Source organism: Pseudoliparis swirei, chromosome 2 (genome assembly GCF_029220125.1).
Source record: "Pseudoliparis swirei isolate HS2019 ecotype Mariana Trench chromosome 2, NWPU_hadal_v1, whole genome shotgun sequence".
Classification (NCBI taxonomy): Eukaryota; Metazoa; Chordata; class Actinopteri; order Perciformes; family Liparidae; genus Pseudoliparis; species Pseudoliparis swirei.
This window is the reverse complement of record NC_079389.1, coordinates 11,222,510-11,249,295: the sequence shown is the minus strand read 5'-3', so window position 1 is coordinate 11,249,295 and position 26,786 is coordinate 11,222,510. Positions and strand designations below refer to the sequence as shown.

The following is a 26,786-nucleotide window of genomic DNA, read 5'->3' as shown; positions in this document are numbered from 1 at the left end:
TATTCAACCACCACAGGTGGTTTTCTTTTTGAAGGTACACTGACGCTTTGGAACTGGGCCAATGCGTTTTCACAGCATTGATCTCGCTCCGCTTGTTTGGAACCGGTGGATGTTTTTGTGAGAGCAAGGACGGGTGCTACTCCTCTCTCTGGAACCAATCAGCGGCAGGGCCAGATGTCACTGCTATATCAGCTCTGCAGCCAGACACAAATCTTATTCAAAAACAGCCACGAGTGTTAAGAGGTTTAAAACAACAAATTTAAACTGGATTTCAAAGCGTCTCCTCCAGTCATGGCACCAATTCTGCTTAACTGTTTGGGGAATGACCACAATGAGTATATCAAGTAAGTATTTGGGAACATGTACTCAGATTGGAATTTACTTGTTGTCGCCGCTCAAAACCCATTGTAATACGTTTTGGTAATCCATTCCTTTATTAATATGCCGTACTATATTGCTTGTAGACAACTAGTCCAAGTGAAAAATCCCTACTTGGACGCCATGGAGGAGGATATTCTCTACCACTTCAGCTTGGGCACCAAGACTCACAATCTTCCAGAAATGTTTGGAGATCTTAAGGTTTGTGAAATGATAAAAAAAAATCAAATTGAATGATTTTGGGTTTGGAGGATTTCAAAAGCGAGAACATCGAAATCACTCGTCCCCTTTCTCTGCTTCCCGTAGTTTGTCTGTGTTGGAGGCAGCGCGAATCGAATGAAGGCTTTCGCCCAGTTCATCCACCAGGAACTGGAGCTGCCTGGAAACCCAGAGGAAGTCGTCGATATCTGCGAGGCCACTGATCGCTACTGCATGTATAAAGTGGGACCCGTGCTCTCTATGAGTGTAAGTATGACAGAACTATGCCATAAACTGCCCTATTTGGCAAGTGCTTCAAAATATTGCATTACTGGTTTAATAATGTCATTATTTTTAAAGTCATTTCCATCCTGATCTTGTTTCCATCACAGCATGGCATGGGGGTCCCTTCCATCTCTATAATGCTGCATGAGCTCATCAAACTGCTGCACCACGCTCAGTGCCGGAACGTGGTCCTGTTGCGCCTCGGGACATCTGGCGGTGTTGGTAAGTACTTTGCATTTTGTTTTGGAAGTGTTGGAAAACCTTTTCCAGAAGGTGCTTTCACAGAATCTCTCTCCCACCCTGGCTATTCAATTCAATTCAGTTTATTTTGTATAGCCCATTATCACAAATTACAAATTTGCCTCAGAGGACTTTTTTTTGCTATCAGGCAGTGACTTTAAAATAAATCATATTGTACTTGTCTGCCTGGTGTCGCCTTTAGGTCTGGCTCCTGGGACTGTGGTGGTCACGGATAAAGCCGTGGACTACTCCTTCCTGCCCCAGTTCGAGCAGGTGGTTCTGGGTAAAGTTGTGACCAGAAGCACTGAGCTGGACGAGGGATTGGCCAATGAGCTTCTGCAGTGCTCCGCTGAGCTTCAACAATTCCCTACAGTGATTGGAAACACCCTGTGCACCCATGACTTTTATGAAGGTAAACACAGCATCTCTCGCTCAGGTGGTTTGTGGTCATATTGACACATCGTTTGAGTTCACAGAGAAATCGACAGATCAAATCCATCGGTCGGATCGTGACAGATCTTGTGCTGTGTCTCTCCAGGTCAAGGCCGACTTGACGGAGCTCTTTGCTCCTTCTCTCATGAAGACAAACTGGAGTATCTCAGGAAAGCTCACGCGGCCGGAGTGAGGAATATTGAAATGGAGTCCTCCGTATTTGCGGCTATGTGCCGCGCCTGTGGCCTCAAAGGTAGTGTTGAAGTGACAAAACGTCTTCTGTACATTCCGTACAATGACAGAGACTATCTGGCTTTGAAGATACAGTCTTGCCTATGCAACACCTCTATATTGGCCATAAACTGTACAGAATATGATCGTCGGATGATTTATGATTCGACCCAATGACACGAGGACTAAGGAAATTAGCATGTACTATGTGACCAATAATCTCCCTTTTCTCTCCAGGGGCGGTGGTCTGTGTTGCATTGCTGGACCGCTTCGAGGGAGACCAGATCACGTCCTCTCATGACGTGCTGGTGGAGTACCAGCAGAGACCTCAAGTCCTGGTGTCCCACTTCATCAAGAAGCGTCTGGGACGTGCTGTCTGAAATCCCTCCGTCTGCCCTCCCAACCCCAGCTTCCCAAATAGAGTGTAAATAGCTGATATGTGGATATGTACATATACTGTATTTAACATGTTAATATGTGTATTAGACACTTATTAAAAAAGTTATGATTTCTTTGATTTAATTGATGAAGCTCAAATATTAAGTATGTTGCATAAGTACACTACCGTTCAAAAGTTTGGGGTCATCCAGACAATTTCGTGTTACATGAAAACTCACTTTTATTTATCAAATGAATTGAAAATTGAATAGAAAATATAGTCAAGACATTGACAAGGTTAGGAATAATGAATAATATTTGAAGTATTAATTTTGTTCTTCAAATTTCAAGCTCAAAGGAAGGCCAGTTGTATAGCTTATATCACCAGCATAACTGTTTTCAGCTGTGCTAACATAATTGCACAAGGGTTTTCTAATCAGATATTAGTCTTCTAAGGCGATTAGCAAACACAATGTACCATTAGAACACTGGAGTGATAGTTGATGGAAATGGGCCTCTATACACCTATGGAGATATTTCATTAGAAACCAGACGTTTCCACCTAGAATAGTCATTTACCACATTAACAATGTATAGAGTGTATTTTTGATTAATGTTATCTTTATTGAAAAAACTGCTATTCTTTGAAAAATAAAGACATTTCTAAGTGACCCCAAACTTTTGAACGTTAGTGTATATGAAAGTATGTATTGGATCGTTTAATATTTAATACTCTGGCATTTATGTAAGGTAACATTCATTTTCTAAAGAATGTGTTCTGTATGTTGATTTTAATATTTGACTTGCACTTGTAACTCAACAAAAATTGTTGGGCGTGTGAGCAAATGATTGCTAAATCATTGTCATTTTTCTTATGAAACAGGAAATGGACCAGACATTTAGTTGTTCCTGCCACACAAGCAGTTTATAAATATTGATATACAGAGAGGTAATCATAATCTGTTAGAGGTATATGTTTATTGTCAAATAATGATAATGTATTATACTGTATTTCTCATGAAGTGTATACAACGTTCAATAAAAGTCAACAATAATAAAAGCCTTTCGTCACTTGCTCATGCTAAACTGTGTGATCTGTTCAACTGTGAATATCATTCTTCGCTTAATAAAATGTATATATTTAAATGAGATAAAACCAGAACAATGGGTTTGACTTAATAATGTGACCCAAAACAATCCCCGGGTCAGAATTTGAGTGTGGATTTGGTATCTCGTCTCGGGGGTTTAGGGGGTGAGATCACCGACAGGACCTCTTTGGCATACTGGCTGTGTTGCAGACCGGCGTCCCGCAGAGCCTGCTCCACCCGCACTCTTGGATCAGACACAATCTGGAAAACAGATATTAAAAGAAAATCCACGATGAATAATACATATCCAGCTGTTTCCCACTAAATCACCCCACTCTGTTACAATTGTTTGTTTTTGTGGTTCACTCTGTATTTAACACTAAAAACAAGATTAATCACTAATCCTTCACAGTTTGCTCTTGGAGGAGAAGATTTGCTCGATTGAGAACCATTAGTCACCGCTCGTGTTACACAATAAGCACGTTCTAACCGTGATGACGAAACCAGACAGAGGCAGAGACTCCGCAGCACACCGATTGACCTGCTGGCCTTGAGATGCAGCCTGTGTATACAAGTCTCTCACATGGAGGTAAAACATTAACGGACCAGCCCACCAGCTTACATAACTGGCCTCCACTGCATGGGTCACTGGTCAGTTTCACCTCAGATGTAAATAAACATTACGTAAATGGTTAAACATTCAAGGTAATTGGGGAAAGATGTATACTTTGTAGGAGGTAGGGGCAAAGGAGCATGCAGCTGGAGAGCTTTTGTCGGAATAAAAAAAAGAAGCTAAAGGTTACAAGAGACTGGATGTTATAACGGGTCACCTGTGTGTCGGTGTACGTGTTGATGCTATAGAGAGGCCTTTGGAGCTCAAACTCCTCGACAGTCACGTGTCGACCCTTCCAAGCCTCTGTATCTGCCATCATCCTCTCTGGGTCTGCCTCTGCCACCACCCTAACCTTAGATAAAGAGGGGGGATGGGGGAGGAAACATGTCACATAGTGATCATTTTATTTTGATTTACCGCCATAGGGTGGCGGTGATGTCTCAACTGGGAACAATATGAGTTCAGGTCTTCCCTTTGGGTCATTCCAACTTAGGAAACTAGAGTGGTTGAAAGGGCGTATCTGGAGCTCCACCTGGTTTCTGAGAACTTCCAGGCGATTCTGTTTCTCTTCCTCTTCCCTCTGCCACTCAAGCTCCTGCGCCTCTCTCTCCTCCCTTCGCCGCTGCAGCATATCTGCCCGAAACAGGATCCTAGAGGGAACACAGTCAACGCACAGGGTGTGCACATCGGACCCGATCAGCTCCTCTCCTCCGCCCAACGTTACCCATCGCTCCTGACACAGCAGGCCTCCGGGCGGTGGAGGGTTTCATGGAGCCGACAAAGAACAGCTCCTCTTCCATCGTCTGTTTTTATCTGTTCCTCAGCCCCAGCGTGATTGTGGTTCTCATTCATGCCAAGTTCATTCTCACAGGCAAAGTCAAAATCATTATTTGGTTTTAATGCCAGTCTATTTGAATGCCTGCAGAGAAATGCTAAGAAAATTGCACCAAACAGGGTGTTTTAAACTAAAATGCAGTTCTTACCTGCTCCCTCTGAGCAAAGGTTTTAAGTGAAATGACAGCAGCTGAGCCTTGTTAAAGGTAAAATCCACCTACAGTCTTATTATTTATTATAATCATCAGATACATACAGGTACATACATCAAATGTGTTCTCTGCATTTAACTCCTCCTCAGCCCTTTAGGAGCAGTGGGCTGCTGGAAAGCAACCAGAGGATGAACCGCCGAGCATTGAGCCAAAGCCACCCGTCTGTGACATTCAGGAGTTATGTTGACGCCAGGTGCTGTTTATCAGTCTCCGGTAGTCTCTCTTTCAGTTAAAGGTACAGTCCAGCCATTTCGAATTGCACTTCCATAAAGTTGGATGACTCAGCATGGACAGATTTAAATAATAGTCAAATTGAAGCAACAGCAGCAGAGATATTCTGTGTCGTGGGAAACATTTAAACCTAGCTGCTCCATAAAGAAGAGTGAAGTAAGCCTGATATTACAAGTCGATATGAAGTCGTAGGATATTTTGGATTGCAAAAGGTAATAATGCTTTCTTCGGGTTCTGGTTTCTATTTTAGCAACACTCACCTTTCTTTATCTCGCCTTGCCTGTTCTTCCATGACACTCCTAAGATTAGCGAGTCTCTCTTGATCCCCCGCCTCCAGCTTCTGCCTCCTCTTCTGCTGCTGTAAATAAAACTGCCTGACCTGGGGGGAAAACAACAATTTACAAAGAATTACAACAAAAAGTTAACGACAGCCGCGAGAAAAGAAGCCACAGGCCCACTAATTTGACTCCCACAGAGCTCTTAAGATCATCATTTCCTATTGATTGTGCCAGAGCAGAAATCAGATAAGTTTAAATAGAAAGAATGAGATGATATTTCAATGCTTGGCAGACTATTGGCCTATATTATATGGAATCCAATGCAGCCTAAATACTCGCATGAATCAGAGTGTCTCAGGTGGCGCATGGTGTCAAAGCAGAATGAGGTAATTAAATAAACACACACACATTGTGGAGTTGTTGTACCTATGAGGAAAACTAAATGAAATGATCCAAATACCCAGATGATTTTTAACAATGTTTGCTTTTAATTTTATCTTCATGTGTACCTGTAAATAAAAAAAATGTCAATGTTGCAACAAATGGGAAGCAACTTGAAGCATCAATGGAAAACCTGATGATGTCGTATGCAGATATAGTATATGTCCTTTATCTATACAAAGCTCCAGATGTCCCAAAATATGCCATGTATTAATTATCTAATGCAAACAAGTTATTTAAAAGTTTGGAACATAGCATTTCCAGTGGTTCTATAAAATTACTTTCAGTGGTATTTTTAGTTCAAGATCATTTATCCCTCCACTCGCCAAAAGGTTGAAGCATGAGCTGACGTGCCACATTTATATGTATATGAATATATTTGGTGCTTTTCAGCTTGGTATCCAGTTGAGCCAATATGACTATTTATATGGATAATCATCCATCTAAAGTTTACTCATCTATACCTTCTGTCCATTCAAATATACAGCAGATCATTTCTGCTAAGGACTGCCGAGGATAGCGGCATGATAAAGAAGCATACCAATTCATAATGAATTATCGTGTTATGTTTTCCTTCATATAATCTAGATCAACAAGGTACAATATATGAAAGTTGTGGGTACCGGATGACAAATACCACCTGCTATCGTATCTACAAAGAATAATTACTGTACTATTTATGGAGACTGCCTTTCCACCATTTAAAAATGTTACTTGGTTTTTACAAATATTGTGAAATCAAACAAACGGATAATAAAATGAAATGTGATGGACATATTCATAGGCATACATTTCGATATGAAGGAAATGCTGCAGGGAAACCAACGATCCATTCAGTGTGATGCCGTTTACTTTCTCTTTGTGCTGTGATCTGACAGCAGCCTCCTTCTCCTGCTCCCTCTTTCGCCTCGCCTCTTCCTCCTCTTGTTGTCTAGAAGCTATAGCTGCCTCCAGTCTTGCCACCTCCTCCTGCTGAGCCCGCCACTGCTGCAGCTACAACGACACATGCAAATACACACAAGGGGGAAACAAAAAGGAGGTTATTTCCCGTGAGCAGCTGTCTTGAAAGAATCACTCACAGGGGGACCACCGGCTGAGCCTCACTGCCACGGAGCCGACGTGTGGAATGAACTTAAGAAGAGGTGTCAAAACTTCCTTTCACATTCGTCAGATCACTTCAAGGCACGTCAAAGCACTGAATTATAAAGAACACCCTGGCGTTTAAGCCCGATAACAAATAAAACATATTCTGGTATTACTGTTTATTCGGTCCTCAAGGGGCAATTCAGGAAAGATATCATACATCATTTTTAAAAAGGCAAACACAACTATCACCTACATTTAAGCTTTAAGGCTTTAAAATATGATAATCACTATACATGGAGAGATACATTGTTTTGACAAAAAAATGGTGTTTCCGTGCTTCTTTTTTTTGCAGAGAAAGCAATCTTAACTCGCCCAACTAGACATCTGGAAACAGACGGTCTGAACTTATCTCTCATGCACATATTCAGTCCAACATTTGCTGGCGGGTGAGTGACAGGTTCGTTACGCAGCAGCCTCTCTGCGGCATGCTGGGTATTAGAGTGTTGCATTCCAATCGGGGAGACAGATTCACAGATCTATCAGTGGAGAGCTTCATAATTCCCGAAGGAATGAACTGCAAATTAACATGGTCTCTCACACACACACATTAGCCCGAGTGCCATCAAGTCAATCATCCTCGATGTCCGCATGAGAATAAGCAGCAGCTGTGTGTTTGAGAGGGGACGTCAATAAACCGTCTCTCCTCTAATCTACCTCCAACTGACAGTGTTGAAGCTGGAGCTGCAACAAGCCTCTTCTTTAGAAATCAGACATTTAGGGCTATATTTTCCTGAAGCTGGGTTCAAAATAAAATATTCGTGACCGGAAGAACAATCCAGAGTAGTGACTGAGTAACTCATACCAGAACTGTTTCTCCAGTAGTCTTGCACTGTCCATTTGTCCTGCTGCTTCTTCCTTTGTGTGTGGTGATATTCACCTGTTGGTGTTAGCTTTGATTCTAATATTGCTGCCTTGTGTAATTTAATCTTTGCGAATGGGAAAAGGTCACACTAATGGCTCCAATAACTACGATTCTTGCCCTGAGTAAAACTATGCATAACGTGATTAGTCCTGTTGGCCTCCGGGCTCTTACACAGAAGCTGAACACCTGCCCTGGTTCGAGTCCCTGGGGGCATTTGTTGCATGTCATTCCTCGTCATTCTCTCCTTCTCTCCCTCTGAAAATGAAATTAAAGAAACTGGTGTTTTCGAGAAAGAAAAAAAAAACTAAACTATAAAAACTAGCTCACACAATTAAACCATCCATCAAACTCCAGCCTGGCCCCGATAAGAGATACCCGTTTGATGTCTGGAACATTGAGAGATGAGGTGTGTAAACAACCTGCTGGGTCTGGAAAGCATATTTTTGACACATACAGACTTAAAAACTAAGATTTATCACATGACAGATAACACCATCTTTGTCATAAAGCAAGCATCTAAAGTTCAGTTGCACTGGTCACTCAAGGTCACAGAACAATCTGAAGTGTATCTGTATCGCATAGTTACACAAACACAGGAAGAGCCACATTGGTTGAAGTCTTTTTGTCCGTCTTTCTTGTTTAGGCAGAGATAAAAAGGCCTTTTAGGCAGCACAAAGAAAATAAAATGGTCATTGTGTACAGTCTACAGCAATTTGTCACCGGAATCTCATTTTCTGAGAATTCAAAAGCGAAATGGAAGACCATCTTTTTCATGGCAGCACAAAAACGACTCCAGAGATGTCAGAATAACAAAAGAATGAGAGCCTTTTTATCCACACACGGCAGCCTGCTCAAAGCCTTTCTGAATACAACTGTACAGTTATCGGTATGTCTTCTGTCGGGTGCTGTTGCAGCAGCCTGTATTGTAATTGCAGGTCATTTAATGACACACTTTAAATGGATAACAGATAAATGAAACAGATAAGGTATGAACGCATACTAATCTAGCACCAATATCTTTGCTTTGAATTATAGCATCAAACTGTCGACATGTGTTTTATCTATATGAACAGCACCACTCCATCATTTGTGGTAGCACTCGACCGAGTGACACATGAGATATACCGAATCTTTAAAAAGGGACAAGAACTAATGTCCACGAAGAAGAGATGAGAAAAAATGAGACTATGCAATTATCTTTGCATTACCACAGCAGGCACAATCTGAATGTTCCTAAGGTTTCTAACAGGTACATGATTTTGTAAAAGAAAATTATACACATTCAAGCAATTAACTCCTCGAAGATGTCAGCTGAAACCATATGTGGCCCACGCATCGTCTCAACCACCGAGGCTCTGCCGTGTCCCTTCCACGACCACGGAAAGAAGAGTTGTACTTGTTAGTCGCTAACGCTCAGTGACAGCCGGGGATCTGCTCACACACAGCGCCCAGATAACGGACTGATTGCTGCAGGACGGGCACACGGATCATCCAATTCCACAAGTTTGGAATCCCCTGCTATGTCACTTCAGATGGGAGAAAACTATACTCAGTATTTCTCGAGCTTTTGGGTTGTAGAAAGGCATCTTTACTTCTTCTTCCTGTGATACTCATTGAATGTGTTGTAACTCTGTAACACTGTTCACTCAGTACTCATGACATCTCTTGCTTCTGTCCATCCTGGGAGAGGGATCCTCCTCTGTAGCTCTCATGAAGGCTTTTTCCCTTTTTCCTCCGGGAAAGTTTGGTTTCTATTGTTTGGGAGTTTTTCGTGATCCGATGTGAGGTCCTGGGACAGGGATGTCGTATGTATCCACATTTGTAATTTGTGATATTGGTCTATATAAAATAAACTGAATTGAATTTACAAATAGATATTTTACTGTATGAAAATGCATGTTTTGTACATGGGGAACAACAACACGGGATCATTTAAATGGCAGTAATAAACAAAGGACTTTGAAGGACTCTATGCAACAGTTGAATAGGAATAGAAGAAAAGTCACTGGTATTGTGGTTCTGTGCACAATACTGAAAATAACAAGATTACATTCACAGGTATATCTAGCCAGAGCTCAAAGACACATTTGTATTTAGAGCTCAATTGCATCGTTGTGGTTTAATAATGATCAAGTGTCACTTACGCTTTCCTGGACTTGAAGACAAATTCAAAATCGAAGGGTATTTGGGGGGAAAACCGTCTTATCTCCTGTTGTTCAACACTGTAGATCGGACATCAACTAAACGGAAGCATTTAATTATTCTTCTTTTGGGGCCAATACTATCTCAAATGTAAATACAATACTTGGTATCTGAATCATACCGTTTATTATATATGTTGAAATATCACTTATTAGAGGAAAGAAGAAAAACATTGATATAACAAGTGATTTCCAACTTTTGAAGACACTATACAATAATCGGTAAGTGTTGTTTATATTGTAAAGTACTCTGGAGAACAGGAAATGAAAAAAATAGAAAAGCCTTTTTTCCTCTCTATTGTTGTGTTGCTTTTCATGCTGGGCTGCTCATCCGTTCCCCACCTGTTGCAACAATCTGTCATTCCTCCAGCTTTATTTACCGATGTGGAAAACACAATCGCTCATCAAAGATGCCTGTTGGTAAGATGAGTGTAGGAGGCTAAATGAAAGCAGGGAGAGAAAGGGGCTTGAATGAACCGGAACAAGGACAGCAGCCAGAACACCGCAGAACCAACAGCTGATGATTCGAGAAGAGGAATCATTCTTTGAGTTATATATATTTCATGCATGCAGTGTTACTACTCATCTTACTCATCCATGCCATTGTCGTTTCCACAACACACACCATATACAAGTATATCACACCTGGAGCTGCTGAACAACTTCCTTTTTGACCAGTAATGTCGTCTTAAGACTCATGAATCCAGCCAGCCGTCCTTGCATGGCCACTCTTTGGTTGCCAGGAAGATGCTATTGTCTGTGTGACAGCATTACCCTTTCCAAAACAGAAGGACAAGCTCACTCAGAAATCAATTACCCTGGATTTCCTCCCACGTTCCTCAGTAGAGAGCTGGCAGCACATGCCATGCTCCCAATCACAAGGTCAGAAGAACCAGACCAGCACCAGTCCAATATATACTTTCATCTGAACCCACAGCAGCACAGAGCAGATGCGATGACGAGGGTGATCATTTGCATATAATCACAGCTATAAAATATAACAAGTCAGCAATTAACGACTTTAACAAGTACCACCATGCACAGCGGTCCTTTATCTATTCAATCCGTTCAAAAATGCTGTTCCTTAGAGCAGTGGTTCTCAAATGGGGGTGCATTAAGGCACTCCAGGGTACGTGAAATTAAAAAATATCCATTTTTAATTATCAAACTGGGTGTGAATGGGTGAATGACGTGTTGTGTTAAATTGTTCTAAATGGTCGGATGATGAGAAAGGAGCATTACATTAAACTCTTTCAGCTCTGTGTGTATGCTAACTCGTGGTCACAAGCTGCAACAAGGGGTGTTAATGTACTGCATGTGACTCATGTGACCAATGTGCAATCCTATTTGGCTGTTTATTTTCCTAAGTTAAGGATGAATTGTTCTTGAATGATTGAGCATGATATTGACCTTGAGTCCTCCATGAAATCTAAATGTTGATACATTTAGAAGGGGCCTGCCAGCTGCAGTGCTCCAGTCTTCTACCACATTATACAGCACACACACACAAAATATAAGGGTGCAATAGAGTCGGTAGAGTTGCTTAGGTCGGAGGGAGCAGCTGCAGAAAACAAAGTGTTAAAGAAACCGGAGGAGAATATAGTCTCGCCGCTGTGCCACTCTGCTGGGATGATAAAGGCAGCGGAAAAAAAGAGATTGGATGCGAACAGGCGTCCGTCCATCTGAGCCTCCACACAAACTCAAAGATATGCACATACACTGAATAAACAAAAAACATGGAGGTGGAAAAAATCATGGGAATGAAAATGTCTGGGTGATTGTATTGTTCTTATTGTCTCACAGAGCTATGAAAACCAAACTCAGAAATGTGTTTGCAACAGTAGTTTATGTTCTGCTTCAGATGTACCCAAACTGAGAGTCAAAGGCCCCTGTTGTTTTCACAAATACAGAAAATCAAGAGCTTGCATGGACATGTTACTGTCTTGAATAACATATTAAATCCTTTAAAACATTTTTTTATTATGGCGTAGTTGTTGCAGCTGAATTTAAGGTAACTCATTCTGACAGAATGAAAAGTCCCCGTGAATTTACTCTGCCTCACTTAAACCAGCAGCAAATGGCAGAGCACAGTAGAGGATAAAGTGAACACGGACCATTTACCTGTAATAATCAGCTACATAAAAGCAAGGTCGGCGAAAAACTACCCGTTTAATATAATGCATTATGCTCATCAAAGTGAAAGAATCTGCAAGCTGTTGCTTGTTAGAAACTGTAGGACTACATGAATTACACAAGTCAATGCCGCAAAAAAATTAGAATAACCACTTTAAAAGTGCCCCTAAAGTAAGACGAGTAATGCCAGAGAAATTGCACATACATCTTTTCCAACCTTTGTTTTAGGTTTAGCAAGAGAAATGTGCAAAGGTTTCAGGTGTGCTGCAATAAAACAGAGTGCTGTTGGCTTTATCTTCAGTGTTTGTTGCACAGGTTGCACATTTACACGCGGCTTATGAACTGAAGAGACCATTTCTATGTCACAATTTTGCAGCCTTACTATAAAATTAAACCCTAAAATAAAAGACAAGGGGGATGCACCCCATAATTAATAGAGTGACTTCTTGTTGTGTTCCTATTGTCCCAACACAGAAAATAGAGTAAGCTTCTTGGATTGTTAGTAACTGGTTTTACCTTCCATGAATATAATGTAAATATGTATATGGTTTTTAAACTATAACTTTGGCTGACATTCCCAGAGATCAGTTATACATGTCCACAAGAGACATCTGGGGACATTTGGGGGTAAAAAACACTGAGGAAAAAAGATCGTCGTAATGAGCAAGAGGGTGAGCGCAAGCAAACTCCACAGGTTGGAAGGAAGAAACCTAAACCAGCATTCTTCTCCCGGTTATTTGACTAAACTAGGCTCAGTGGGGAGTGGGACGGCCCACACCAACCAGCTCAGTACATCAGACTCTTCTTATCTAATCAGCCAAAGGACATACGCACTTTTTTTTTTTTTTACTTGCAGGCAAAGCAAATTCTATCTGCACGGCACTGCATCAACAACACATGGATTTGTTCACATGAGTAACTTGTTTGTAGTGTGAATGTGAACTAGCACCCCTCAGAGACAGCTACATAATGTTTGCGACACCATCCTTATTAGCTTGTTTGCATTCACAGCCCATCCCATGTGGCAGCTCAAAGCGAGAGATGCTGTCAAGCAGCCTGGAGTAATTTGCAGCCTCGTCAGCAGATATAGTGTACACAAGAAGGCAGTCAGATGCACGTCTGCTGCCTCACAACTATCACGTCCACATATGGGAAAGGAGGTTTAATACATACGGGTTCACTCCATCAGTCAATGAGAGTGAGTGTGCCTTAAAAAATATGAAGTAGATCACAGAGAGCTCCTATTGGATTAGCTGCAGAGAAGACTATCAAAGGTATTCATCCACTTCCTGCCCATAGTACAAGTGGGATGGATGCTCAGAACTGCAGCACACATGCATACATAAAAAGGGCTTTCTTGTGAAGTTAGACATGTTCCTACACTTTGACAGCCCCTGGTGTGAAGGTATACAAGACGCTAACCTTCTCTCTGAGATGTGAGCAGATGTCCTGCTGGTGCTGGTGGCCTCTGTGGCACTCCAGCTCCTCCTGGTGGGCTTGCCTCGCCTCCTGCAGGGTGAACAGGGCTCTGGCCAACAGCTCTTCCTGGTCTCGCTGAAATTGCTGAGTCACCACTCTCAGCTGTGCCTGGGTGAAGCGCAGCCGGTCCCACACACGTTCATGCTCCACCTGGAAGACCAATATGGCACGGAGAAGGCAGTGTTTGCACGTGGGATGGGCTCAAGTGTATTATTGATTCATATAAGCATTGAACAAAAAACATCAAAAGCATCACCTAAAACCCCCAAAATGGATATGAGAAACACGTGCACAAGAAGGACTGCCCTGCCGCCCACAGGGCAACACTGCTGTATTATTCATAGTGATGGTCACAATTGATGACACACAAACCGCAATCAACACACACCACTCCATGATATACCGTCTATAATAACGGCAGCAGGACCAGAGGGAAAACTGTGTGTCAGATCTGGCTCTGCTGGTGTATAAAATGGTCCCTCTCTCCTGGCTGTGAAATGTCCTGAAGGAAAATAGTTCCTTTCTGTGTGAGGACTGCCTGTAGCTATTCATCATTGTTTCAGCACTCACGGTGGCTGCATCACTTGGCTGCTTCATTGGAACAGAGGGAATGATAGTCATCTACGGGCTAATAACGGCTAACTGGCGGTGGGAAGGCATTAGACGGCTGACTGGTTTTATTGAAAATGAGTGAGCTGACAGAACTGCCAACGGAATAGAAGTGACAGAGGCAGTCAAGCAAATCCTGTCCATTAATGCACAACTTTAGAACTTGACGAAGATCCACCCTTTGTTCTTCACTTTCTCGTGTCCTCTCCTTCACTACCCTTCCTTGTGTTGTTGTGAGTGGGCAAGAACACAGTATGTGTTCATGCTTGCAATTTGTGTTGGCACATACGCATGCTTGCACCTTAGCCAACACATTAGATGTATGTGGAGCCATCCCACAGCAGTGTACACTTAAAGTGGCACGACATCTAGTGAAACTGCTGCATCCACATTCCCTCTGCAGAGGGCTGTCTCCTCGAGGACTGCGCCACACAAAGGAGAGAAAAAAACTCGCTGCCCAGGCAGTCGGAAAAGGAATTATTTCCACTTTTGCCATGGAATATTATGTCGACATTAGCCTACTATGAAACTACTTATATTAGAGAACATCAAGGAGTATGTCAGAATAGACCAAAAAAGACACCCATCCAGCAGAGGGAGATGTTCACTTCAACCTAGTGACACTTAGGTTAGCACAAAGAACACAGAACATCTCCACATACTTTTACGCACAGTATAAAGAGTATTTTTTGCTGAGATAGTGATATGCACTGGGATTGAAGTTGCAAGTTTCGTAAAAGAAAAAATGCAATAACAAAATATTTTTTAGGACTTCTTGGGATCAAGAGAGAAAAGTAAGTAAATGTCACCAATTCTCTAAAGAGTAGAAACATAGGTTTCTACTCTATATTCCTTTGGGTAAAAAAAAAAAAAAAAGGTTCTCTCTCAAACTATTCTTCTCATCCCCACCCCCACAAAGAAATTGAAAAATAATATGGGATTTATCACCACGGCTCTTAAATATTTACACTGGACGGAGCCTTGAACTTTGGTTTTATGTCACACCTGCTATCGCTGTAAAAACTGAGCTGTATCTTGCATTCAAATTTAAAGAAAGAACACTGACAGAAGCAATAGTAAATTATGTTATCATTCTGAAAGGATTGAACGCAGACGGCACTAAATGGCATGTGAGGAAAATATTAAGGCTCAAGCAGGATAATGCTTCACTGCTATGAATGGGAATTACTTCTCCAACGACGAATATATCTGCCCAAAGCAGACTACTGCTACTGCAGACATGATTTTTATTTTTATTTTATAAAAAAATAAATGCTGGTTCATTTAGAGCACACTTTAACAAGAGGACCCTCCTTTGAGCATACGGGATACCAATGTCATCGCTCTTCACTAAAAAAGCCTGTAATAAAAGTATAACTTTCCCCCCCAACACTGATCAGTTTGGCTGAATGATGTCAACTCGAAATGCTGCACCCAGCTGGAACTAAGATGAGGACAGCTCTCTGGGTGCAGGCGAGGGAGGAGGAGAGTGCCGCCGGTGGTTGTCATGACGATGCAAGGCGGCGGCATTAACCAGTTGTCCAAAGTGGGTGACATGACACGTCCTGCTGTGTTTTTAATGGCTCATTGTCCAGGCTTATCTGTGTCTGTGCTCAGCTCCGGCTACTGAGCGACATTGATCAGGGAGTCTGGGACTCACACTGCAGGGAGGCTTCAGACTGAGGAGGGAGTCACATTTTTAGATGGGTGTGAGTTTTGGTGCATCAATATACAGTGTGTGCATGTGTGTTTCTTCCATCGAAAAGGGCATATATAGTGGGGGTGGGGGGGATACATACAAATAACCTCCAAATGCTCAGCAGTCAACACATTTTAATTTAGGTAGTTCAGCAGCTTCAAGGTGTCCATGTAAATGAAAAAAAGAGCATTTCTCTCAGCGACAATTCCCCAGATAAACAACTGAAACTAAAAACACATCTATTCCGACTATACCTTGAATAAAAACAGATTAGCACTTCAGGGGTTCTTGAATGGCACTTACTTATGGTATTTTTGTAGTTTGACCTTCTTGAAGAAATGTAACTTTCTTGATTCTTGTTCTTCTGAGTTTATACTCATGGTTGAAAGCACTTATTGTAAGTCGCTTTGGATAAAAGGGTCTGCCAAATGACATGTAATGTAATGTAACGTACGGTAATGTAATCGTCCCAATACACATGAGGGCCTTAAACAAGCTTTTGCTTGAAATATACCATAAACAATAATTGATTTTCAAAATTGTTGATACATTAAAATATTATTAAAAAAAGACCAACAACTATGACTATTTTTCTATACGCGCGAGTGTGTGTGTGTGTCTCCGTGCTCAGGTGGTTTTGCCAAAGTACTAACCAGCTCTTGTCTAGTTTTGTCCTGGAAGAGTCTTTGCATCATGTCCATGTAGAGTGCCCTGTGGTTGGGGATGTCATAAGTGTACTGTGACAAAGTGGACAGGAAGCGTTGGTGGTCATCTGCACACCAGCCACAGAACCTGAAAGACATTCCAATCCAGACAACACATGACCATATCGAAAAATAAATACTACAATGACACTATAGGCTGTGTTCCAAATCTCAAACCTTTCCTTTTTCCTTTTAGCACATACTACCTTGGCATGCAGTATGCATACAACTGGGACATACTACTTTCGATAAAAACACTGCGCCTTTAACTTTGACCCACTTTCTCATATATCCGAGTATATTGTATGTGAAAACTGTCAATGAGTTGTCATCATGCCGTCAACTGTCTCGGCGGCTCAGTCGATGTGACATATCTTCCACTGCGCAGAGGATTGTGGGCTTGCGTACAACCAGATGCAATAGAACATCCTGGTGTTCTTAGTATACTACATTTGACATATTATGTATTGGGACATATACAATAATATTGGAAGTATGGGTATTGGACCACATCATTTCACTTACTTTCAAAAGGATACATATTGATAAATTACTCATAGAAGCTAACAGCGCGATCACATGGAAATAAAAATCAAGACATATTGATATTATCAACCCCCTGGTCAGCAAGACTTGTGATGTCCATCAGACTGTAGCTGGGGAGTAAAGTGACTGTGCCTCTTTATATTGTTGATGTCCTGCTGAGTTTTATTATTTCATCTTGATCTGCTGAGTTACACTAGAGCTCTGCATACACATGTATCACAATTGGATGGCTGAAAATCATTGATAGCAGCAAAAGTCACGACAATCTTCCTGTTCAATAAATGTGTAAGCATTTAGAATTATTAAAAGCAGCAACGCTGAACTGCAGTGGTCCTTAAGCCTACCTGTCAGTCGTTTGCAGTTGACCTTGGAGATTCTGCAGCCTCCTCTGGTACCTTTCTGACAGGAAGTGGAAGGCCTGGATCAGGGAGTCCTTCAGCTCTGGGTAAGGGCAGTCTGAATTCAAAACCTCCTCCGGAATGTTTTCTATGTTCACCAGATTATCCGAAGTACTAGTAAGATATTTCTGCGGAGGACGATATGACCAATTTGTATATATTTAATGCAATGTTTTGATTTTGCGACACACTGTAGCTCAAGTAGGAGCTTCAATACAGAATGGAGGTTGTTCAAAAGGAGGAGATCTAGAAGAGCAGTGAAAACACTTACATCCAAGCCAAGACCAATGATCTCCCCCTCCAGGGCCAGGTACTCTGCCTGAAGTTGTGCAGTTATGTCATCTTGCTGGTCCTTCACAAAGTTTATCTGGTGATCAAACGATAAAAAAACAACATTACAAGTGTATCCTTAACACAAGCTTAGAAACAAACAAACATGGATTTAGCACAGTTTGATCTGATTTCGTACAGGAAAATAAAACTGGCAAGTATGAACTGTCACTTTAGTATCACATGGAGTAAAATTGGTCCACATCTTTCCCTGAGCAGGAAATCTTTTTATATCAATAGTGCTTCGAGAAATCTCTTCTCCTTCAGACTGGGACTTAAGACTCAAGAGCTAATCGACTGGAACACTTTCCCCCTCTTATGTCATGGCTGCTCAAATCAACAGTACTGGTTGAACTGAGCTCCAGCTTGTTCTTCCAGATGTCTAGATTCAGAAACATGTTATCAGGAGAATGATTTAGTAATAGCAAGTAATTAGAAACTGTTTATTTTCCAAGATACTCGCTTGTTAGAAATTGAGATGTTTATCAAATGACAAGGCCCGTTTCTGTTTCATAAAGGGAATATAGACATAAGAGAAATCAAAGTAGATTTTTCTGTTAATATATCAAGTAGAGTAACACGTTGTTAATGAAAGGAAGCAAGAACAAAAACATAAAATGCATAGATGTGCTCCATATTTCTTCTTTGCTGTTGCAATGCAAAGCTATTTTTTCCCTCTAATTAAATATGAACACAGATGCTATGAGCCTGGATGGGATGACAAAGATGGGGACCCCTTCTGTTGATTACAGGAATATAAAATATATCAATAATATAAAAAGGTAGAAGTAATTGACTCCTAAGTATGGCAAAAAATAGCAAAAGATTTCAGAATTCCACAACACCTGATGTGGAATGATGGATGGCTGAGTGGATGGGCAAGTGGTCGTAGTTTGGTCTATCTAGTTGAAACCGTAACACAATTTATGATTAAGAATAAATACTGTTTGACAATCATGATTCATAGAAATAAACTGTGCAATTCTCACAGTTTTAACTTTGACTTACTTATTTCCTAAATTGTTGGAAAAAAACACAACAATAGATAGTGTCAAAACAATTCTAAATATTTAACAACCAGTCCTATGATGGGGGTAAATTGCAGTCTAAATGTACATTTTGAATTCTTTTTTATACAGTAGAGCTTAACATAGTGCTCATTTTCTTCTGACTCTGGTTTTCATTTAAAAACACACGGGGATGGGCGTGTAATTATGTTGCACCTGAAATACATCTGTCTTCGATTTGTTGTGAGTCAGACAGTTAAGTAACCCGGTGAAATAAGGAATAGGACAAATTGATGTTAAAAGACATGAAATAAAAAGAGAGACAAAAAGCAGAGGCATCATGGCTGTGTGTGTGTGTGTGTGTGTGTGTGCGTGTGCGTGTGCTTGTGCGTGGGTTGTCCTATTGTGCCCATGCAATTAGGTGGTTGGGGGCTGTGGGCCAGCAAGAGCAGAGGAGGTCATGGGAAAGAAACAAGCATGAGTGAGCCGCACGGAGGCGACCAAACGGATGGCAGGCGGTTCATTCCAAGTTTGGTCTGTCTTTAAAGACCCCCGCTTACTCCTTAATCTCACCATTCATCTCTAGAGCTTCAGAGAGTCAAAAGCAGACCGGGTGATTTAGGGACTGTGGATAACTAACAAACAAGAGATTCATGGACAGTGGACACGTCTCTGCGTGTAAACTGAGATCATTGTGAGGACAAGCAGGAGAGTTTTAACTTCTGTTAGATGTTCTAGATAGACTGTTTGGTTCGGTACCGGCAGAGAGTGAGCACAACTAAGGTTCATTGTTAATCCCTTCGGAGTATACTGACAAGATGGAATACTCCCAAATGGTTCATTACCAGCCGCGGACAAAGACTTCCCAAAAGGTTAAACCACTTTATTTTTCAAAGCAGGTGCAGCAAAAGACGCTATTTCTGCGAGATAGATGTTTTAAATCTGGCATTTCCACTAAAGCCCTCTGGTCAAAGTCGCTGTGGACATTCAGACATGTCTTTATTTCATACCATTCATATACCTGTTGTATTACATGTTCCCAATTTGATGGATGGGCAGTGAGCTGCTGATGTTGAACTTCGCCCAGTCTGAAGCGCAGGTCATCTGTGAGCTGATGGACAGGTTGCACCGTGGCCATCCAGAATTCCTTCTGCTCCCTCTCTAGAAGCCGCCCTGAACCCACAGACATGCAGGGACACACATTAGCATAGTAGTTATGAACAGAAGAGACTGATGAAGAGACAGTAGGTAATACAATCAACAATATTAGTGTAATTTACCATAATCTTGTAGCGAGAAGATGGCAGTATCTGTTCTACCATTTGGCTTGATTTGTTCTAGAAAATCATTGATGTCATTCTCAGCTTTCCGCCTGTTCCACGAGAGAAAGAGTAAACTGTGTTTCTTTACATAATACGACACATAACCTGCAAGACTGCAAGATAATGTCACTTGAAGAAAAGACTAAAAATAACTTGAAATTCTGGGCACATATATTGCGAAATAAATGATTGATGTGTACTGGTAGGAAGCTTAATCCACAATGATCGATCACAACTAAAGCTGTGAAATAAATGTAGTGACGTAAATAAAGGAAGTACGATTTAATTGCATAACTAAAACTAGAACGGGCACTCGGTAGAGCGCATACCTTCGCATATCACAAGATTGGGCATTGAATTATGAACATTTTGGCATTAGTTGCATGCCAATTGGACAAAAATGTATCGTGCTATGGTAAAAAAAAAGATGTTGACCTTTCCATGACCTTGACCTTGACCTTTGACCCGATTGATCCCAAAATCGAATCAAATGGTCCCCGGATAATAACCAATCATCCCACCAAATTCCATGTGATTCAAGAAGATTTGACCTGTTCATGACCTTTGACCTTGACCTTTGACCCGATCGATCCCAAAATCTAATCAACTGGTCCCCGGATAATAAACAATCATCCCACCAAATTTCATGCGATTCGGTTCAATACTTTTTGAGTTCTGCGAAAGATTTTGACCTGTTCATGACCTTTGACCTTGACCTTTGACCCGATCGATCCCAAAATCTAATCAACTGGTCCCCGGATAATAAACAATCATCCCACCAAATTTCATGCGATTCGGTTCAATACTTTTTGAGTTTTGCGAATAACACGCATACAAATAAATAAATAAATAAATAAATACACTGCGATCAAAACATAACCTTCCGGCATTTTCAATGCGAAGGTAATAAGGTATTATTCCCTCAAAATGTTACTGAAATACATTTATTTCGTCATTTTCTACCACTGCAAGGATTAGTGTTTTTGGAGATAAGGGGGTGGCATGGGTACATATCACAAACACATACTATCTCAGACTCAGATATCTCCAAAACAAATTGGGGATATAATGTCTCATGATGTGGGCAGCATCACACTAACAGCACGGCGGAGGATGCTCCTGTTATTGTTACCTCTTACTTACTGGCCCAGGGGTTGACGTGGTTGTGAATAAAGAGAGTAACCATAGAGATATACCTGCCTGTTTTACCAGTTAATAAGGTGGCTTTTCATTCTAACTAGACATATGTGTTGAGGGTTGCAAGCCGTGACACATCTTTATGATTGTGCTCATTACCGAGGCTCACGCTTGTGTACATCATTAACCTTGGGTGGCTCACACACAGTCATTACGCAGCCAAACAAGCTGCACCGCAGAGCTAGAGCTGCCCTTCTCACTACACAAGGCATGACACCGCTGGGGCCCCCGGTCCCACACTTCTGCCTCAGCACAGAGGGGAGAGTTTTCCTCAGGATACTTCTCTGCCCACACATAACTCAAACCATCCACTTCTCTCCGTGTTTCACCCTTTAATTCAATGTCACCACTGCAAGAAAATCATCTTAAATCTTACTCTTCTCCTCTTCTTGTTTTCTCACTGATCCTTTTTTCTCTCTTTGGGCTTACTTTTATTCCCCCTCTTTACACCCTTTTTTCCATGCAGAGTCCTGTCTGGGCTCAATGGAGCTTAAGTGGAACGACTGCATGGTGTAATCGCAGATCCAGAAAACGGCAGCAGATAATGACAGGGCGTAATAGGGGGCTCTTACTCCGCTTTTTGCTGCCTGGGGCACTCTCTGCTCCACACCTGTCTCTGCTGCCGGAGTATGGACCTCTCCTTGGTTGCCTTGGCTGCACAACAAGTCTTCTGAACCTATAAGACAAGGTTTGATGCACAGCAGGAATACACTCGAGAACTGGAATAATCTCTGACTGAAAAATAAATGTCTGCAGTGTTGCTATTGAATGCACTTTAGCCATGACATTTATTTTCTCCTGCAAATAATTGACTTCATCTCGACAATTCTGAGTCTGGAGTACTTTAATGCGTCAATTATCTGGACCATTTTATAACAGAGGAAAAGCATGAGAACTATAAAGTCAATAAATCATAATGTTGCAAGGACGGTAAAACCAAAAATGGGGTCATTTTTGTTCTCCTATATAGCCACGGATAAGTTCCCTTGCTCTTTGCCCATTAAGCGTATTTTTATACAGGCATTTGCCTCAGCCTTTGGCAACATTTTGTCTTTGAGAGCACCATAAATGTTGGTAAATCATCCGAAACAGTATCATTGTTAAACCAAGAAAGCAAAATAAACAGCGTCAAATTAATTAATCAAGTAGAAACATGCGTGACATGCATGAGACGTGTGGTTAGGAGAGGCGGGGGAGGTAGAGGTCTTCATTTAATCTAATTTGTTTTCCTTTTCCATCATGAAAGAACAAGGCCCTCCTTCAGAAATGTCTCCATGAAGTAAATGAATATCCTATCAGTGTTGTTATACACAGTCCACTGGCTCAGATAACTGCACAAAAGAATATCTCGAATAACTAATATCTGGGTACAAACTTCATTTTAATGGGAAATCAAAAGGACTAAGGTGTTAATTTATGTTGTGACTGACTATCTGCATTTCAACTTGCTGCTGCTTTTGTTGCTTTTGCCCTCAAGGTGATGCCCATTTTATAGTTCTAGGAATCTACAGGGTTCAATCTAAAACGAGTGCTGCTCTGAAAGAAAAAGGCCAAATTGAGGTTATCCCATGCCTCCTCCAGGCCTCCTATGTGATGTTAATTTGCATTGGCTGTCTAATAGGCTGCCGTGGAGAACAGAAACTGTGCCTGAAGCTAAACTTACATCAGCTGATTTCAATCTCGCTGTGCCAAATAAAACTAATCTATTAACATCCAACCATATCCATCTTATGTTGGCTATTAAACCACACATCCACCCGTTTAACGGGCATTACGTTTTATTTGGAGAAAACTATTTTGGAGAAAATCTATTATTCTATTTCCAATATTCATATCTTTGACAATCCACATTTTAATGCATATGACAGCATTTTTTTGGGTAATCTCTTTTTTATATGCACTTTTAATCCAGCCTTTGCAGATTCACAGTCAGATGTTAGTGCCTTTCATCTATTTCTTATGAGTCAATCACAACCTTGACATTTATCAATACAAATTGTAGTATTAGAGTATACAGAGTTGAAAGTAAAACATATTTGTTATAGAACCACATTATGGGGCTCCACTGCTAGTTAGAGGAGCATAATGCAGTAAAATAGTTTTTTGTCTGGACTTGACTGTAGAGTTATTGTGCACATGCATGGCTCTCCCCCTATTGTATAACAGTGGACAAATGTTACCAAACATATAAATAATTGCAACATTCTATTGTTCACTCATTTACTGCTCCCTGCAACATCATGTGAGGTGGCTGCAGGACGCTTCAACAATACAAAGAGCCAGAAAAAGGGAATCAGACACATTCATCGACACGCCGTCTTAACGTTGGAAGAATCTCTCTGAATGTTGGAGAAAACTCTCCTAATATCATCCCGATACCCCCAATGCTTGCAAAATGATTTATAGACTTACGGAGTCCTCGTAAAATAGATGTAATAACATGTTGTAAAATATCAGAAGCCACTTCCGTTCACAATGCGGTGTATTCTAGGTTATTATACGGCGACTAAACATGTTTCTCGGTGAGCTTGAATTTGCATTGTGAGATTGTCGCACATATTTCAGGACACAAAAAAGTCTCTTACTCAGCAAATATATGAATTATGTAGCAAAGAAGGAGTAATTTCGCTCACAGCTCAGGACCCTAAATCTGCAGCAGCTAAACAAACCTTAATTACATATTTACACCTGTGTATTTCCTGTTGTGATGTGTTGAAGTGTATTCCATGGAAAGGCCTTTTGTATCTCAATGAAAAGGTGTGGTGGTTCTCTTTCATAAACTGGGTGGGTACTTGAATTATTGTTTTTTTGTTTAATGTTTACGATAGGGGAAACACTTGTTTTAGTAATGCTGCCGGTCCCTTTTTAGAGAGCAAAAAATTATCCTGCTTGAGATGACTCATGGTCATTTATTCCCCCTCAGCCACATCACCAATGGGAGATGCTCAGAAAGCCTTTCAGCAGGGCAACATAGCAGGTCTTATCTTGAGTATGCAGAGCGCTGGGTTGGATGAAGCCACAGGCAACCGTACTGATACTAAAAGGCCTCTGCCACAGTTTACCAATTAAAACACCGCAGGTCCAACAGCCTTATCTCCACTGCCCCTAGCATTCACTCTTTGCTCTTCTCAGAGTGAGACTATGAACTTCAAACAGTTTTATAGAAACCCCATGCAACCACATTAATATTCATGAAATTGGCAATAAATGCTATTGTGTATGGCAGTGATATTGCTGCTCTTATTAATGTAATAATAATAATAATAATACATCAAATTTCTATAGCGCTTTTCATAATACTCAAAGACGCTTAATGTAAACTCTAAAGCTTATGCAATGCCTGTTTTCATATGGAATCTCTTTACAGTATGTGGTGTGTAAAAGAGAGGAATGAAAGGTAGAGACAAACAGAAATAAATTGGACTATTTACCACTATTAAACACATGCTGTTTTATCACCTCACATTAAAATCAGGTTCAAACTCTTCCTGTGGTGGGTAATGAGGACTGTTTGCTCTCGGGAAAAACAAACATGTTCTATCACTGTGTTGTTCTTTTTCATTTGCTGTTGAATCACCTTGTCATTAAGTGAAACAAGAATGGATTTTATAATAACATTGCTGTTTTAAGCACAGGCACAATATTGATAACAATCTAAATGTACCTTTAATCCAATTAGATGAGACTCCAGGCGTTCTGCATCAACAATGGCTTGAAGTTCTTTGTAATCAGCCGGTTTGTACTTTGAGCGGCCGAGACCAATCGTCGAAGATCCCTTCATTCTTGATTTCTGAAGTAAAGTTTTATGCTGACTTCAGCATAGAAAAAAACAGAAGTAAAGCCTTTTTTTTTTTTACTTCAGCTGTGACTCAACGAGACAGGTGAATAAATACAGGCAATGCTGCCTCTAAGGTGAGCATCAAAGACTTGACACCCATTTGGGGACCAAAGGTCAAATCTGTTCAACAGATCAATGGCAACCATGTTACAAGTCAGTAATGTTGCAGACCTAGTTGCTGCTGACTTACCCACCTCTTCTGGTCTGTAGTTTGTAATGAACGTATGCAGATCCCTTCACTCCTCACTGTAGAGCCCTATTAGTATGCATTAGTGCCTGCAAAATAAAGACATACATACAGAGGTTGTGCAAAACATGTTAATAAAAGACAACATTTTACTTGCACTGGTAACTTTGGTGGGGTCACTCAAATGATTGACAAGATACTACAAGCCTAAAGCAAGAAAGTCTATCAAAAAGCAAACTTTGCCATCAAGGTCTGCATGACATAATCAGTCGACTGTAACAAGTTTTATAGTTTGGGAGGGGACGGGCTGTGCTCGATGTGATCAGATATTCTTCTGGAACATCTATCTATATGCCTTTGTTTTGGATTAAGCTTTGAAAATGTACGGCCTCACAGGCACTGTGTCCATTGTGTACACTGTGGAGAGGGTTAGTGAGAAGTATGCAGGAGAGGATTTAATCTACGACGAAAATAAAAACGTTGTTTTCTGGATCAATTGATGACAGTTGCTATTTTGTGCTCATGTCAGTGGCAGACGTACAGTCCTCTTTCAAAAAATGTAATGAAGACCTATATTATTATGTATCAACTATCAACACAAAATGAAAAGCTACAGTAAGGATAGAGAAAATAAAAGTAGCTTAACATATTTGCGTTTGATTTACCTCAGGACGATTGTCCATAGGCTACTTGAGAGGGACATTTAGGGAAATACCCAAAGTTTCTTGGTTACAACTTTCCAAAAGTGAAAGTATTAGCTGGTCCTCAAGTAAAGTTAAAGCCCTCCCTTTGAATACTTTACTGTTGTTTGGACAAATCAAGCAAGTCACGTAAAAACAACTTAACTAGCTAAATCAACAGAAATGCTTATCAATTAAGAAGAAAATAATCGATAATAAGGAAAATAGCAGATAGCTGCAGCCCTATCGTTCAACATTAATACTGGAGCACACAAACAGAAACAGAAACTAAAGGGCAGGGAAGATGGAGAAGCTGTGACGGTGTTGGCGTTAGTCGATCCAGACTAATATAAATGTGAATAATATTGTGGGCGTAAACACCTCGTAATATAAATAAAAACCCACACAAGTACGACGTCTTTACGATGCAGGTGATACGATATTAACGATATTAACCCACTGAATCCCAGTTTACCTTGTGAAATCCCTCCGCTCTGTACAGTTGACACACATTTGTAACCACGGAAACTATCATCTCGTCTGTTATTGGGCAACTCCGCAATGCAAACATCACATGAAACGCCCATTGCTCCCGTCGCGACCAATCAG

At 41.0% G+C, this 26,786-nt stretch overlaps 2 protein-coding genes across 4 annotated transcripts; one reads left to right on the top strand and one right to left on the bottom strand.

The window, feature by feature from the left end:
- Window positions 1-158: 158 nt before the first annotated feature.
- On the top strand, window positions 159-3,217 carry upp2 (uridine phosphorylase 2). Its single transcript, XM_056423961.1, has 7 exons — window positions 159-344; window positions 465-579; window positions 685-843; window positions 969-1,083; window positions 1,304-1,513; window positions 1,640-1,786; window positions 2,002-3,217. The coding sequence occupies exons 1-7, from the start codon at window positions 292-294 to the stop codon at window positions 2,142-2,144; spliced, it is 942 nt and encodes a 313-aa protein (XP_056279936.1). The 5' UTR covers window positions 159-291; the 3' UTR covers window positions 2,145-3,217.
- On the bottom strand, window positions 3,101-26,735 carry LOC130199999 (coiled-coil domain-containing protein 148-like). 3 transcript variants are annotated; one of them, XM_056423950.1, is made up of 15 exons: window positions 26,653-26,735; window positions 25,505-25,586; window positions 25,137-25,284; window positions 22,045-22,148; window positions 20,234-20,325; window positions 19,975-20,126; window positions 17,888-17,983; window positions 17,563-17,744; window positions 16,622-16,760; window positions 13,604-13,810; window positions 6,692-6,832; window positions 5,381-5,499; window positions 4,376-4,493; window positions 4,061-4,195; window positions 3,101-3,491 (listed from the first exon to the last, which is right to left on the bottom strand). In XM_056423950.1, exons 3-15 carry the CDS (start codon window positions 25,251-25,253, stop codon window positions 3,348-3,350), a joined length of 1,746 nt encoding a protein of 581 aa, XP_056279925.1. In that variant the 5' UTR covers window positions 25,254-25,284; window positions 25,505-25,586; window positions 26,653-26,735; the 3' UTR covers window positions 3,101-3,347. The 3 variants fall into 3 exon arrangements, with proteins under 3 accessions (XP_056279925.1, XP_056279908.1, XP_056279918.1); XM_056423933.1 differs by lacking the exon at window positions 22,045-22,148; XM_056423943.1 differs by lacking the exons at window positions 20,234-20,325; window positions 22,045-22,148.
- Window positions 26,736-26,786: the final 51 nt, after the last annotated feature.